Source organism: Parasteatoda tepidariorum, chromosome 7, assembly GCF_982258835.1.
Source record: "Parasteatoda tepidariorum strain Cologne lab strain chromosome 7, Ptep-v5.0, whole genome shotgun sequence".
NCBI lineage: Eukaryota > Metazoa > Arthropoda > Arachnida > Araneae > Theridiidae > Parasteatoda > Parasteatoda tepidariorum.
Window position 1 is genome coordinate 103018667 of NC_141761.1, and position 17588 is coordinate 103036254.

Below are 17588 nucleotides of genomic sequence, written 5' to 3' on the forward strand. Positions count from 1 at the left end.
TACTGGATTTACCAGTAGTTTACTGGTTTAAACAAATTCTTTTGGTTTTGTACATTTTAAAATACTCCCTAAAGTTGAGTAAGTTTCCTATAAAAAAAAATCCCTAATGAGATAGAATTTTTACACAATTTATTGCTTGCTTGACTATTTAAATAAGTATTATTAATACAAAATGAACCAAGTCTTATTTATAATAATAATTTTAAAGCTTTTCTTTCTTTCTTTTTTTTCTAAAATTTTCAGTTTATTTTTATTCAGAACTCAATAAATTGTCTATTAATATTCAAAATTATGATTTAACATAATAAAAAAGTTCATTGAATGTTGTTCATAATTTGAAAATATTGCAGACCATTTATAGTTATTAGTGTAATCAAGTTTGTATTTTGTTAACAAAAATCCCTAAAATTCCCTAATTGTAAAATATTCAGTATATTATGCAACATTTATCATGAAATTTATATTTCGTAAAATCTACTGGATTTTTTCTCTGTGTATGTTAACAGCTATGCTATTACATTATTTTTATGACCTAATCACTTTCTTTCATTCTTTCTTAACTTAGACTAAATATAGACATTCATTGAATGACAGTGTTTTTTTTACACCTTTGTGCCTACTGTATTACTGCAATTAAAAGACATTGCATTAGTTTTACTCTTTCTGTAACATGTATTGAAACACATACTTATTGACACGTTAGAAATTAATGTTGATTTTATTGAAAATCAAACAAGTTTACAAAAAACACATATCTGAACCACAATAACTTCAAAACAACATATTGAGTCATTAAAAAAAGGCGACAATTCTCATAAATAAATAATCTATAAACATGAAAAAGTGTTGAAAAGTATAAAACAAACAAAAGTTTTATAATGAAAATATTTTCTTACAAGACTTTGTAGAAAAAAAAATAAAGAATGAAACACACATATAAAGTCACAAATTATAGGCCATTAAATGATTTTTAAACTAATTCTAAAAGGCACGAATGTGATCAAGTACATAATATGTATATATACATTTACTTTTGAGACATTATGTACAAACACAAATCAAAAGATGAACAAATTGATTTCTTGCAGGCAAAAATGGTTACTCAAACTATAAAACCACAACCTTTTTCTCTAAATGTTTTGACATTTTAAAATTTATTACTTCCGGAATTGCTCTTTTCTGGCTTAATTGAAAACACATTTTAAAATAGTTATTTTTTATTGTCCTATAGTTTATTTATGAAACAAAATTAACTCAATCCTTGCATTCAAATATTCTGAAATGCTGTACAATAACCATGATACAATGAGATTTTTTTATAGAGGTATTTTAGTAACTATATTTAAAAATGTTAACTTAATATTATTTTTAAAAAAATTTATTACGTATCATAATTATCAACATACATTTTCAACTTCATATCTAAAGAAGCCAAAAAAATAATTCAACTTAGTGTTAAAGTGTGTCTTAACCAAGATTTAAATTATTTCATTTTATGCTATTATAGTAAAATACAGAACTTATCATTAGAAACTTGTTTTGGCTGCTTTTATGTTTGAAAATTAGTAAACCACACATTTCAAATAAGATTACTTTTAAAAAGATGATTTGAAAACATAAAAAGTTTAAGAAATAACTATATATTATATAAACTTTGTTACTGAAATTCTAGTTACAATAAAACTAGTTTACTCCACTTCGTTGAATGCTTTTCTTTTTTTAATTATTAGTCATTTAGTTCTCTTTGGAAAAGTTTTTTTATTCTTGCATTTTATGATACCATCAGTTAAAATGTAAAAACACATATAATTAGAAAATTGAGCTTAAAATATGCAAAAAGGCTGATAATAAATTATTTTACTAAACAGAGATAATATGTTTAAGTAAGCAGATTTGTCCTTGGACACCCTGTATATGTGCCACTGTGTAGTAATTATTTATATATATTCCTAAATATTTGGCGTAAAAAATATATATATTTAGAATGGAATGGCGAAAAAAGCCACTAAAATTTTTGTTTTGTTTGGCTTGCTCTTTTAAACTTTTTTACTAGCCAAAAAAGATTCTGGGGAAATTAATGAACTCCCAAAAAGTTTTATTAATAAAAAAATAAAGAAATGCATATTGGAACACATTTTCTCTGTCCCATCGCCTAACATGAAACATGTTCCAAACACTTAAAAATATCTGGCACAGTTTTATTAAACAAGTCTATGTAATAGGCTTTCGTGAGGAAGCACTTCATTAATTCAAAAGTTCTTATAAGTATCTATTCTTAATAGCTGTAAGGGCCACCATATTGTGAACCATGCGTGTAATATGGTCCCGGATAAGCATATCCATATCCATAAGGTTGGCGTTTGTCGGGATATACTGGCATGAGGTATTGCATGTTCTTGGCTTGTTCCATTTTTTTCTCGTGTACGACACAGCATGCTGCTCCAAGGAAAAGAATGGCAGTAAGAAGGCACATGCCCACGCCGATCCAGGCTAGAATGTACGACCATCCGTAAAAGAACTGAGTCACGCCACTCATCTTCAGTACCTGTTATTGAAGAAAAGTATACAGATAAATATAATTAGAAAGAAAAAGTATACAGATAAATATAATTAGAAAACAAATTGAAAATCTCAAATTTTTTTTTTATGTATGCTTTGTTATGTACTTCATAATGTCAAATATTCTTTAAATCACTAAAAAACTGACTGTGTTGTTTTCACTTCAAATTAAGTTGAATGGTCTGTAACTCAGTAAATTTATTTTTATAAACAGAAATGATTGTGCTCTGGCAAAAATCCGGATTTTTCGCTAACTGTGATCCGGAAATCCAAGGTCCAGAAGTTTCAAGAAATCATCAATCACATTTGTGTATAAAAATTCTTGTATATTTTATTTAAAAATATCAGAACTAGATTTTATACTTGGCATCTCATTCATTTGTAAATATTTTTTCTGGTAGAATAATAAATATGATTAGAGATAAAATTAAACTTATACATAATTATTCATTTAAATTATGCTGCGCATAATTTAGTTAGAATTTCATGGTTTGAAAATATCAATGATTTAAATTCATAAAGACATTAATTTTTTGGAATGTGTCATTAATGAATTTACTCAAGAAATTTTCAGGATATTTGAGTTGGGCTCACAATCACCCTTGTATATTCTGAGCTGCTTTAATTAAGTATTTTAAAATGCAGAATAAATAATATTTAACTAGTATTTAAAAACAAACTATGCTGTAAGTTTCCCTATATCTTTTAAACACACCGGCCAGATGGCGAACGATTGCCATTGGTTGCAGGTTTGAATCCCCCTTGTGGCATGGATGCTTCTTTCTATGCTGCTCTCTGTTGTGTGAATGTGGCTAACGTTAAAGAGCAATACTTCCGGCATCTTCCAAGGCAAATAAACAAAAGTTCAATGCCTGCCATTAAAATAATTATTTTTTTCAGCGCCTACTTAAGGAAGTTATGACTTAATCTTGCTTGAAAACGGTTTAAAATCCTCATAAATTAAAACTCTACTTATTGAAAAGGATGATTATTATTTGTATTTCACTCTATTCATTTTGAAGAAATTTTTAGAGCTTATTGAAGCATGACTGTTGTCTAAAAGATGTAGTAGATCTTTATGATTTTTTCATATATTATTTACAATAATATATAGTGTACTGAAATACATAATTAGTTCTAGGTTTCTGAAATTATACTTGAAATACTAGGAAAGGTATGCATTGTCTCACCCCCCCCCCCCTATTTTTCTCGCATACATCAGTAATATCTACTGTATTTCTAAACCAGTCTGCACAACTTAAACCATACTGTGAACCATATCATGCCAATTACGTTTGTGATAAAGCAAAAAAAGAAAGAAAGCTATAAATGTTAGTAGCCAGAATTTCATGAAAGCAGCTACATTTTGAGATAACAAAATGCATGGTATAAAAAAAGCATACTAAAGAACAAACTAAGTGCTGGTGGGACGTATGTTGTGCAGTTTTGCTCGTCCTTAAAGAAGAGTTTAAAAACTAAGGTTGCAAGAGCAATGTAAAAATATATCTTTTAAAACCCTGATTGCAATAGTAATCTAAAAAGAAATCTTTAAAAACCTTGATTGCTATAGTAATGTAAAAAGAAGTCTTTAAAAACCATGATTGTGTTCTTACATCTGGCCAGTTATAATAGGACATCTCATCTGTGAGTTTCTGGTAATCGTAGTAATGAACTCCATGCCATAATCCCATTGCTCCAGCATCAACGAGAGCTAAAACAAATATATAAAACTCTTAAAGAAAATCGTGGCGTTTTGAAACAAGTTTTCTTTATACTGAGTTTTAAGAAGAAGAAAATAACTTTTTTTTACTTATATTTGTCAATTTGTTTTAACTTGTTAAAAAAATTTATTACTGTCAATATAAATGGAAGGAAGAATAAAAGTTCGATAAAAATTATGAAATTTAAAGTTTAAAAAGGATTCTTTTACAGGAATTCAATTTTAGAAAACTTTCTAAAAAAGTATATAAAAATTAGTATTATTTTTTAATTAAAGTAGGAGTAATTATTAAAACCTAACAGAGTTAACGACTATATAAGTCTATACAATATAAGTATTTTAAAAAAAACGCTCTTTTACCAGAAATGTTTAAAAAATTGAAAAAGTAAACTTTTATTGGAGGAACACTATAAGAAAAATAACATTTGAAAATTTTAATATTTATTATTACCTTAAGATTTTTGATTAGCTTGTAAGTAATGTAACTCTTGTAAGTAACATAATTGAGTATGGCTTTTTTTTATTACCTTATTTCAATACAACTACACTTGTATTGCTTTTCTATGGAATTTCTTAAAAAAAAAGTGTTTCCCTTGGTATTTACTTAAGTATTTATTTATTTTATTAAATTAAATAAACTTGCATCATCGCTTCTTTTTCCACTTTATTGAATTATGGAAAAGAAAAGAGTGCAAAAATTACTTATAAAAAAAAGCAAATACCAAAAAAAGTAATCATCTCAAACATAATTATTTTATAACATAAGTGCCATGAAAATTCGGGCATTTAGTTTCAGGAGCTTTCACATCTTCTCTTTGAAAGCAATTTTGATCATCCTACTATTTGGCTCAATGGATCTTGAAGCTTGTTATTCGTCTGGAAGTAGTCTTAACAACAAACAAATAAGAGACCTTATCTTGTATAGTCATTGTAAACATCCGTTCATCTTCCGCTCAACAATTTTTATAGCCGCCGTTGAACAGCCGACTCAATTTTTGGGTCTGCGATTACTAATGTTCAACTCCATAGCCTTGTCATTTTGAACCCAATTCAGAAGGCAAGGGAACTCCTGGATCATATTGGGGAGAAATTTGCCTTCGTGGAGAACTTTTTGATGGAACTAACCAGCTATTGCGGTCGTGAAGAGAAAATCCGCGAAAACTTCTACGGTTAGCGTGACGTCAAGGGGACTCTAACCCATGATGCTTCTACCATTGAGGATATTTTACGTCAGCACTGTGGTTGGTGAGGGCCGGGCGCGAAATTCGTATCAACCAGCCATCGATTGGATTCGAACTCGGTTCACCTCATTGGAAGGCGAACGCTCTATTCCCTGAGCCACCACGGTTCTCCGCTCAGCAATTTATAATAAACCTGAAGACACTCGAGAACTTAAATATTTTCAAGATGAAGGGGATAGTTTCTGATTGGTCTTGAATAAATATAAAGGACAAAACTTCCGGTCCAGACCAAATTGGAGTTTTAAGGCTCACGGTTAGAGAGATTTGGTGGTAAAAAGATTTTATTTTTTAAGTGTCAGAATGTTTATGGCATTTTGTATCGAAAAGAAACAAGGTTGTTTGATAAAATAAAAAAAATTCCTTGTGTTTTTCATCAAATAAATATATTGAAATAATACCTGCAAGCATTTGAAGCAATCCAGTGGCCAATATATTTCCTTTGGATCGTTTCCAGCAACCGGCCACTCCAGTGAAGAAGGAAATGAAGATGAAGAAAAAGCCAACTATGTACATGCCAATCACAGACCGTGCCATATCTAAAACGAAAATATATATATATATATAAATACTAATTAACTTCAGTTTCAAAAACTAACTATGCTAATGCTACTTGTTCTCAAAATCCCTAAAATGCATTCCAGAATCATATCAATACTTTATATTTTCTACTTTTAACAGAAATTTAATAATCGTCGTTGAACAGCCGAATTAATTTAGGGATTGCGACTGCTAATGGCGACCCTAAATTGGGGCGGTTACGTTGTTGGTATGGTTGTACGGTACTGTTACGACTACTAATGTGTTTACTACTACTCCTTAACCTTGTAATTTTGAACCCAATCCAGAACACAAGGGTGCCTTCGTGAAGATGTCCTTCACGAAGGCAAATGGAACTAATTCGTATTTGCGTTACATGGAGAGGAAAACCACGAAGACCTCTCACGGTTAGCCTGACGGCAAAATCCCGTGATCCTTCTATCAATGAGGATATTTTACGTCAGCACTGTGGTCGGTGAGAGCCAGAAGCAGAATTCGTATCGATCAGCCATCGCTGGGATTCGAACCCGGTTCACCTCATTGGAAGGCGAACGTTTTTTACACGTAATTCAGCCCAAAGTCATCGCAAAGATGGGGCATTCGTCTATGTCCCCACATTCTTAGGACTCGAAGTGACCTCACGCTGGTGGTGTGAGAAAAAAGATAATCTATTTTTAATATTTATAGAAATTTCTATTCTCATTAAATTTATTTTTGATGTTATTTTTTGTTCTTTTTACTAATTAAATTTTTTTAGATGATTACTCAATTATCTATAAACGCTGAATTCTTCACTTCTAGTCCCGTTAAAGGCGTTCTTAGGAATAAAAACTTATTCATGAATTTATCTTAGATGCCTTCCTGGAAAATGAATATTTAAAAAACTATGGGTCCTAGGTTCCTAGACTAGATAGTTTTTTTGGGGGGGTGGAGGCGAAATGTATTTATTGTTGTTTGAAACTATACCCTTAACTTAAGGAAGTATGCTTTCCACCAGATTCATTAAAATTCATGAAAAGCTGTTAACGTAAATGTGACTAACAATGAAGTTGGGGCCAAGAAAGGACGCAGGTACTGGGGAGCTATGTTCGCTTGTGTTATACTTTCGTTCATTTAATTATTTCTCCAAATGTTTTTTTTTTTTTTTGTAGTTATGGATAAAGCATTTATAAATTCAATTGCTTATGACATTCAAGTTTATGGCTAATTTTTTATAGAAAATATAAAATTTTGAAAAATTCCCACCCACTGTCTCGCCGAAAAAATAAGTTTTAAAATATAAATTTAGATTTATTTATTTAAACTTTATATAAATCAATCTCAATCCCAAAAATACTTTAACTTTGTATAATTAATATCATTTATTTATAAAAGCATATTACAAAGACAACCATAGACAAATAGAAGGAGTCGTACCAAAATATCAATGAACAAATAAAATAAAGTTAGTCTATAGTTTAGTCCATACTATCTAATTTATGTCTAACCTCAGAATATTTTAACATTATTACTAGAAAAAAAAATTTATTCTATAAACGGTTAGAAGAAATATACTCTTTTTTATTTTAAGTTAATGAATATCCACTGCTCAACTAGATTTAATAATGAATGTGCTCTGAATAGTCAAGCACGAAGAATAATTTCTATGAACATCATGCACGACACCACGTAAGAAAAGAACAAAAACATTCGGAATAGTCGATGAAGTCACCTGTGAAATCGATGCCTCAGGCGATATTTGATTCTGAAAAAGGCATCCCTTGACATTTTCATTCTTGAAGAGCAAGGACGACCACCTCGGTGTCATTGCACGGCTTTTATAGCGCATTCTTTCCGCGAACGAAATTCGAATTTAAGAAAAAAAGTTTATCATTCTGTTGATGCTGCTTACCCTCTTATTTGGTATTACGTAACGAATCAGCTTTTTTTTAAAAAAATAAGAACATCGTTTACGGAGGGATTCAGTTCAGCCGTTGCTTGCTTGTACTCGTTCTTTAAATCAAATTTTCCAACCAAATTTCTTTTTTCTTTTTTTTTAATTTGCTTTGAAATCAATAATTTTTGAAAATAGTTTGAGAAAAATAAATTCTTGAAATATATGTGTACACATTGAGCTGGCAAAAGAAAAACAAACGCTATGAATTACTCTTCCATTGAAATTTCCCATGCCAAAATACAAGTTTGAACTATTCAAAACATAGACACAATTGAGCAAAGTAATTATTGCTCACTATAAATCATTTATTTTACATAAAAAAATAAATGCAAGAATTTTAAAACATTTAAGACACTACATTATTTCAAAACTCGACAAAAAAGATTATAAAGGAGGAAAATTATGTATTACAGACTTGATACAAAGGTTAAAATCATCAAAAATATGTATCGCTGACTAGAGAGGTTAAAATTATTTATTGTTGACATGATAGAGGTTAAGATCAAAATTATGTATTGCTGACGGAAGAGGTTAAAATCATCTAAAATATGTATTTTATTTCATTTTATAACCGTCGTGGAATAGCCGACCCAATTTTGGGTTTACGACTATTAATGAAAATCTGCGTAGCCTTGTAATTTTGAACCAATCCAGAAGACAAGGAAACTCTGGATCAGTACCCCCAGAGGTATGATTTGTTATGGAAACATGGAGGACTTTGAGACTCGACATATTCAACGTGCATCAGTCACCATTTACTACTCGGGGAGGCTTCGGTCTGCGGGGATCCAACCCACGACCTCTTGGACATGTGCCCTACCAACCAGGCTATCCAGGCCCCTCTAAAATATGTATTGCTGATATGAGAGAGAGGTTAAAAATCATCACAGTATGTATTGGTGACGTCATAGAGAGAGATTAAATCACCAAAATATGAATCACTGACATGAGAGAGAGGACTAAAATCATAAAAATATGTAGGGCAAAATTAATGGTAACGACTTAATAAAACGCCAACTGATCGCCACTTTTTTCATCGAAAATGCAGCCCATGCGTATTTTATTATTATTTTTTTAATAAATATAAATTTACGAGTATTTTATAATTTTCTGAAAATTTTTTTTTATTCCATGCTTGTTTATGACAATTTTTTTTATTTTCGAAATGAACTTAGTGATGTTTAATATATTCTTAAAAACGCTTCAAAAAAAAAATAATACCCTACATAATCAAGACCCGCGCTAAGGACGTCTAATTATTAGCTAATTAATTAGCCAAATATCAAAAGTATTCAATTCTCAGCCAAAGGCCAAAAATGTAACAATTTTTTATGATTGATTTTTTTCCTTCAAATTGATTTTGATTGAATTGATTTTTCAATTTGATTGATTTTTTTCCTTCAAAGAAACTTCAAATCAAAATACAAATTCAATATAAATTGAATTATTTCATAAAATGCAAATTCAAATCAAGGGTCAATCGCAGTTGGGGAGGAGTAATTGCGCAATGAATAAGAATAGGTTGCGGTTAATTTCTGATTACTTCTAAGACTAGGGCAGTAATATAAGGATAAACCTGAAACAACATTATGTTGTTGTCGAGTTATTGTCACAAGAAAGTATATCTTCTTTAAAAATAATTGGATAATATGCATCTTGCTACCACTTAATCTGTTTTATTGACACAAACGGCAGGAAAAATTTCCTCGCGTGATATCGCGTGATTCGGCAATGAACTTGGTTATCTGTATTTTACGGTAGTTTGTCTCATGTTTAAAGTTAAGCTAGTTAGATTTAAAGTTTAAGCTAGATAAATTTAGTAGGAATATCACGACCTGTGACGTAGGCTATGGTATGCCCAATTCTAATTGGTTAAGTGACATATCTAACGGAAATTACGGCAATCGAATAAAAAATACAGGATTTGTTCAAAAAAATTCCTTTGGGCATTTTTATTTCCAGGATTAAAGGGAATATATATTTTTCTTTTCTGTAAGAAAAATCATTAGCCATAACAAAATTTTTCTCGTCGAATTCACGACTTTATCACATTTAGCGAGATGGCGAATGCTTAGCGGGGGCACTCCAAATTAATATCAACAGTTTTTTTATTTTTAATTGTTTAAAATTTTCAATTTCTGATAAAGCGTCGCTTAGCAAAATTTCTTAATTTTTCCCTACATATTGCTGACAAGAGAAAGTGCGGTCAAAGTCATAAAAATATAATATGTTTATGTAACATTCGTAAGATCTGCTCTTTCAAACATCACAACGACAGACGATGGATAAAAAAAAAAATTTCTATAAATCAAAACAACTGACTAATTTCACTAAGAATAAGGAAGGGGAAAAGAACGAAGGTTTAAAAAGAAAAAGATACACTGAACGCTTGAATTGATTTTCGAAAACACTTCACTAAACGCAATAGTAAGAAACCTTTTTCGGGGGTGATTGACTTCTTTGCATTAATCATTTGGTAAATACCTACAATCTTAATACGAATTCGTTATTACTAAAGTCATCCTTGGGAAAACGATTTTAATCTTTCCCCTCAGAAATCGTTTTCGCACCCTATTTTAAAACGGATGTGAGTTTTAAAGCTTAAATCGTTTTCAAAATAGAAATTGAACGAATGCTTTTTGTTTTAGTTTGCTGTATTGTGAATTTAAGCGTTCTAATTTATTACGCTAATGTATTGTTCTCGTTACTTCAATTGGGTCTCGCAAAATAAATTAATTAAAGTGATTGATTAAGTTTAGCCTCCTTTTTATTCTTTCAGTTAAGAAAAATATAACTATAAAGCATTAAAAGGGGGGGGGTGTAATTGAAAAAACAAGTCATTTAAGAACGCTGTTTTTTTACATCGGTATATCCAACTATCGGTATATCCAATTTCCAACTATCCAACTGGAATTACTTATAATAACATGATTCCTTGATAATGTGTCATCTTAAAAGAATAACATTTTTACTCTGAGGAAAACTATTTTTAATATTTTTATGCATTTGGTGCAAACCGCGGCCTTCAGAAACTGGTGCTAAGTTTTTAAAAGTCATTTGACAATAAAATAGTCTAGAAAACAATCTATTGATATACTGCTGAAAAATCTTACGCTGTATTTAAAATTAATTAGCAATGATAAAAATTATAAGAATATTAATTCTTATAATTTTCTATCAATTATAAGAATTAATATTCTTATTAATTATAAGAATTCAATTATAAGAATTAATATATGATTAGAAGTATTCTTTCAAATTTCAACAAGACATTTATTATTGGAACAAATCAGAATATAAATTTATTGCTGAACATTGATTACGAATACCCACACATGTGATTTATGACGTCAGCGCCAGCTGATAGTTTGCAAGCAAAATGACGAGTTCAAGTTGAACTAAGTTTCTCCACGTAAGTTAATAATAATTAAATTGTAAATTATCAAACATTAATTATAAAAAAATGTTTAATGCTTAGGGGTAAAATTTCAAAATTATGGAAAAAAATCACAAAAAGTTAAAGTTAGTGAATGTATCTTAATATAAAACAATTAAATTATTTAATTTTTAATGTAATTAGAATACACATAAAAATATTACTAAATAGATATAAAATTGAATACCCATAATACTATGAGACTTCATTCTACTACTACGATGTCATAAATTTCGCTATACGCACCAAGGTACACATACGTGTACCTACATGTTCTTGACTGTATTCTTTTTAAATATTAAGTAAATATAAATTTAAAAGCTTCATACAGATCACGGAACTACTAAGTCAAAAGAAAAAAAATTTTTAGAATAACTAAATTGTATAATATTTAAAATTACTTACGCTTTCGAGCACGTGGATTTAACGTTTTTCGAAAATCACTTCTGTTTAACTAGAATTGTACTTAAATAAATTACATGTTCTGCATCTATTGGAATCCCCTAAAAGCTTAAACGCTCACGAACGTTTCAGTGAAGGTAAAACTATTAATTTTATTATAGCGTGTTTTTAAAAAGCGAAGGTATGTGGACTGTGGTAATGAAAAAAGGTTAAAGAGATTTGTGCACACGGAGAGTTTGTTTTGCTCCTTTTTTCCAAATTCAAGATTTTTTCTTTATATTAATAATTTTTTTACTGTTATCAATTTTTTCAACGGTTTCTGTTTTTTGACCTTTTTTTAATAGTTTAATCATACAAAGACTCAGTAACTTTCAAAGGTAACAAATTAATTTTGTGACGAGCTATAATTTAATTTACTATCATAAAATTCACACAAGTAATATTCTGCTCACATATTTATCTGGGCCAGCGCTAAGCATTCGCCACCTCGGCAAATTCGATAAAATCGTAAATTGGCGAATAAAATTGTGTTTTAGCGAATACATTTTTCCACTGAAAAGAAAAAATATATATTTAACTCGATCTTCAAAATTACGTCCAAATGAATTTTTTTTTTTTTTTTTTTTTTTTGAGCAAATCAGTATTTTTAAGTCTGTTATATTAATTTTCTCTAGATAGACCGCATAACCGATTTGAGTTAGGTCCAAATAATATAAGTCTGAAACAAACTACTTCAAAATAGTTTTCTTAGGGAAAAAAAAATTTAATCATAAGAAATTGCTAAGATTTGCATCTGGCGAAGACTTTTGAAAATTGGCGAATATTTCTGAGAATTGGCGAATACTTTTGATATTTGGCCAATTTACTGACTAATAATTTGAAATCATTAGCGCGGGCCCTGAATTATAAATGTTTTTCTAAATAATTTTCAAGAGAACAAAGTCTTCTATTCTTTTAAGCGGTAGAACTTAACTTTTAAGTAACCGGAGACGGATTTTGTTGAAAGAGAAGTATAAATTTCTATTATTCTTAAGTAAACAAAGGCCTAGAAAGCAAAAGTAATATAGTGATGTAAAAGTAATATAATGATGAGGTAATATAATGATGAAAAGTAATATAAAAGTAATATAATACTTTGGATAGGTAAATTAATATTATTTATGCCTAATTTCCTTTTTTATTTTCAGGTAAAAAAAAAAAATTTTAGCTTAGGAACACTAATTTGAATGGGGCTGCTTATTGCGTTAAATACGAATAACAAAAATATTCTTTAAAAACCTCAAAACAGGCCAACATATCGTCAAAATTCTGAAAATGTAATTGCATAGTCTCGTCCGAAGAAATCCCGTCTTCTATATCTCTAATAGGGCAGCGACCTTGCCTTTTACATATTTTTATGAAAATTAGCATTGTTTAAAAACATTAACTGCATTGTTTCGCATTTCTCCCTCCGTCTACGCCCCTGTGACTGACTATTGAGCTCATTTATGGCTTTATTAAAAATGGTATGTGATAAATTGCGCATAGAATGAGGAAGGGAATTAAACACTATTGTTACTTTCTAGAATAATGCCGGAAGTGTAGCATCTAAGTTCACTTTTATATTTTCTCTTATCATTATTTGAGTTAATACACAAATTTTAGCTCCAAGCAGAATAAAAGTTTTGTCTTCAGGTATGGCAACAACAGATTAAATGGTCATATAGTTAAATGCACGATGAGTGTACTCTTCCTTTCCCAATCATAAATCTCTCGGAAAAAAAGTATTTTGTTTGATCCAAGGACGTTTAAACCTATCCCGAGGGCCTTATGTCGAGTGCCGATTCATGTGTAACACAATGCTATACCGCAAAATAAAAATAAAAAATTATCAATGCCAAATAGCACGGAAGAGAATCGTAACTGTAACCCGTTGGAGGGCGAAGAGATGTAGCTTGTCTATTAGGGCTCAAATTATTGTTCCGCTTTGTTGATCTCAGCTGGAACAGAGCCTTCATCTCTAAAGGAATTTAGGATTTGTTTTAGGGAACAGATTGGAATGTCTCCTAAAAAACAAAACAAAGTATATAAATTTTTCTGTTTCTTTTATCTCCGCAGTCTTTATGGAGTTTTTTTTTTTTTTCCCCTTCCTCGTGTCCATGACCAAAATATTTTTTTCTTCTTTTAAACGAGTTCCAATCTGTACAACGATATTCTGTGTATTAGTGTATGTTTATATCGTGCATTAAAATATATTATTTTTTTCCGAAAAGAAATAAAGAAATTCCTCAAAAAAAGTTTTACAAAATTCTTCGTAAACGCCGCCGCCATTTCGAGAAATTTTCACCTTGAGCGGTGTTTCTTAAAAATAGATAAAATAAAATCTTTCAATAATTGTTCGACTTCGAAGAATCTGAATTCAATCCGATTTTTTTAGGTACTTAAAAAATTTATTTTGCAATCAGTTAAAAAATTTTAAATATAATTACAATTAAAATAAATTCTAACAACACATTCGACAGTAATACTGCATTAAAAATTGTTTTACTGTAATACAAAATGAATGCAAATGCAAGATTCAAAATTATTGAAAATTGAATAGTAATATATAGATTAACTGAAAAAACAGGCTGAAATAAACAAATCGTAAGAAACGAAAAAGGAAAACTTAAAATTACAAATTAAATTGTGAGGTACAAAATTTATTATTGTAATATTACAATAATATTGTAATATTACAATTATTGTAATATTATAATAATAAATTTCAATAATACAAAATATCGAACAACTTGACGTATCAATTTAATGAAAAAAGGAAAAATAATCACACTATAAGAGAAGAAAATTTGAATTTAACTTATAATAGTTTTTGTATATTGTATAGAAAAATCCTTTCAAAATTGATATTAAAAGAGTCAGAAATATATGATGTTGAAGATCTAGGCATTGGTAGAATTTTCATCACTATCCTGTTTTAACTATAAAAAAATCTGAATGAAATTTTCTGCCTTGAACTTTATTTCTTATTTGTAGTCTTTTGAATCCAAAAAAATGTGATAAGATTTTTTATAAATTCGCATTTCAAAAATGGTATAATTCATTACAAAATAAATATCAATGAAATTTTGAATGAAAGGGACAGTGTGAGAGTTTAGTTGATTTAGCGGTGTTTTTGCAGCAACAGTGGGACGATAGATGCCACAGAACATTTTAAGGGACTTTTATGTCTCAATGCATGTCCGTATCGCACTCTGCATTTGCACTAACAGTGGTCTAAAACCTTCATTAGTATGTATTTTTTCCTGCATTAAATGGTCATTTTGATATGATTTTTTAATCACTTACTTATATCAATGTTGTTCTTGCTTATGTAAAATTTCGTTCCATTTTGACAACTCTTTCTAGATGCGCTAATTTTTATAGCAATGAGTGTATTTACAAAAAGTATGAAAATCAATTAAAAAAACTTATATAATCGTAATAATACAAAATTATATATTAATTGTAATAATACAAAATAGGAATGAATAGATTCCTAATGATTTGTAAATTTCTACATCTGATCTTTAAATAAAACATTAGATTTAAATGAACGATTTTTAAGAAGAAAAAAACCAGTTAATTTAAATCAATGAATCCTGTTAGAAAATACTGGTGACTTTTCCAAGTATATATTTCTATAAATGGCAGATTTCAAATCAAAAAGTTTGATAAGTTTTGAAAAAAATTGAAAAATTATTTAGGGATTTTTGGCCGTTCGGATTTTTTTTTCTAAAAAAAAAATCATTCGATTTAAAAGAATGATTTTTAAGAAAAAAAAATTTGTGATTTAAATCAATGAACCCTGTTAGAAAATACAGGTGACTTTTCCAAGTACATAAAAATACCTCTAGCAAAACAGGAAGTTGAAAATTATATTCCATACATATCAACTCGAAAATATTTTTCCCTTAGTAATAAAAAAAAAACTTCGACTTTTACTTCCCACAAAGCAAAACAATGGAGAAAGTAAACTTCAAAAGAAAACGCTACAGGATAATATAGGATGGGACATTTTGCAATGCTAACAATGGAAATCTGTCAAAGAGAATACGAGTTAAAAGGGACTTAAATTGACCAAAAAGGGTCATTTCGTGTGGAAGATCATGTGAGAGTGAAAGTTTTATTTGAACAGGAAAGCAGTATAACAACAGTCTCAGCAGAACAAAACGAATATTTTCAAAATTTGTGAGCTAAGAAAAAACTCATTTCATAAACAAATAATATATCATTTACTTATTTTTTGAGAGGATTGAAGTAGGCTGAGTGATCGTAAAATAAAGATTTATGAAAGCAGCAAAGTTTATAGTTCTGGATTTTAAATGAAAGTATTTTAAAGAAAACTGAAAATGCCATTTTCTTTCCTTCTTTGTTTGTTCGCAAAGAAGATAGCTAAAAAATAACATAAGGAAGTTTTTCCATATTTCAGAATAAAAACTTCATACTTTGTTAATATCAAATTTGGGGACTTCTTTATAGAACGCAAAGCAAATTCAACTTCCTTTTTTAACCATTGGCAAAATAGGTGTTGTTTTGGGTTTGATGGCGTGCTCACCTTATTTGGACGTCATCACACTTTGCAACTGTGTTCAAGAGTAATAGTAAACAGTGCGCATGCGTCGTCATTGCATGCGTTACTATGGCGACCGCTGCTGTTTGATAATTTTTTTTAGAATTCTTTTTTTCACTTTTAATTTTGTTATGTATTGTATTAAGTTGGTGAGTTTATTTTTGAGATATGGGACCAGAGAACTCCCATAAATACTTATTGAGTAGTGAATAAAAGAGAATTTCATCATTTGAACGATATTTTTGTTTTTATTGTTTTAATTAAGAATCAGAAATTCTATCCTGCAGTTCAAACCGGATCGTTTTCAATACTAATTCAGGTGAATATTACTAATAAAGAGGGTCCCAAAAAAAAAAAAACACACGAGGCAAAACATCAATCGATGCAATTTTTTCAAGGCATGACTTAGAATGTTTTGGCGTTTATGAAGTATTTTCAGCTATCATGTTCCTTTATACGGTAGAATGTAACAAAATTAATGTTCCCAAAAAATTTAATAAATAAACAGTTTGGCTTAATTACGTCCAGCTAAAAATAATTATCGTCCGTGTCAAAAATTATCATTAATTACATACTTTATCAGAATGTTCTTAAACATTTACATAAAATTGTGCAAAATTGCATGCTTTTTCATGACGGGAAGCTGAGAAGCACGAATGGAAAAATTGTTCTGCAGCCAATGTAATTTTTTTTTTCATACAAAAATTAGAAACTTGTTTTTTCGAGAAAAAAATATATCGTTCTTGTTTAAAAAATTTAATACAATTTTTGTAACAAATTAATTGCTTCATAATCGTCTTGGTCAACAACATCATTTTACGCAGTGATTTTTTATTACTATTTGTTTTTACGGAAATATGTGTGAAATTTGAAAACTATAATCAATTTTTGTGGCAAGAAAATAAAAAGTTTAAAACTCTACTTAAAACTTACATTAGACAATTCAGTAGAAAACTTACTATAAATGGCAGATTTCACACCAAAAATTTTGACAAGCTTTAAAAAAAATGTAACAGTGTAAAACATTTATTTAGGGATTTTTGGCAGTCTGGATTTCTTTTATTTTTAAATATTACACGTTTTTATCTGAAAGAGAAAAGAATATCTGATTTATCTGAAATGAAAAATCATGCTTCAAACTCACTGAAACTTTTTTTTAAGGAATT

General features: G+C 29.3%; 1 protein-coding gene across 1 annotated transcript in view; it reads right to left on the reverse strand.

The window, feature by feature from the left end:
* Positions 1–699: 699 nt before the first annotated feature.
* Positions 700–17588, reverse strand: part of LOC107455850 (uncharacterized) — a 65293-nt gene continuing 48404 nt past the window's right edge. The window contains exons 3-5 of the mRNA XM_043050922.3: positions 5919–6056; positions 4173–4270; positions 700–2545 (exon numbers count right to left, since the gene is read on the reverse strand). Of these exons, the coding sequence (XP_042906856.1) occupies positions 2276–2545; positions 4173–4270; positions 5919–6056 (506 nt within the window). The 3' untranslated portion in view covers positions 700–2275. The remainder of the gene's footprint in view (positions 2546–4172; positions 4271–5918; positions 6057–17588) is intronic.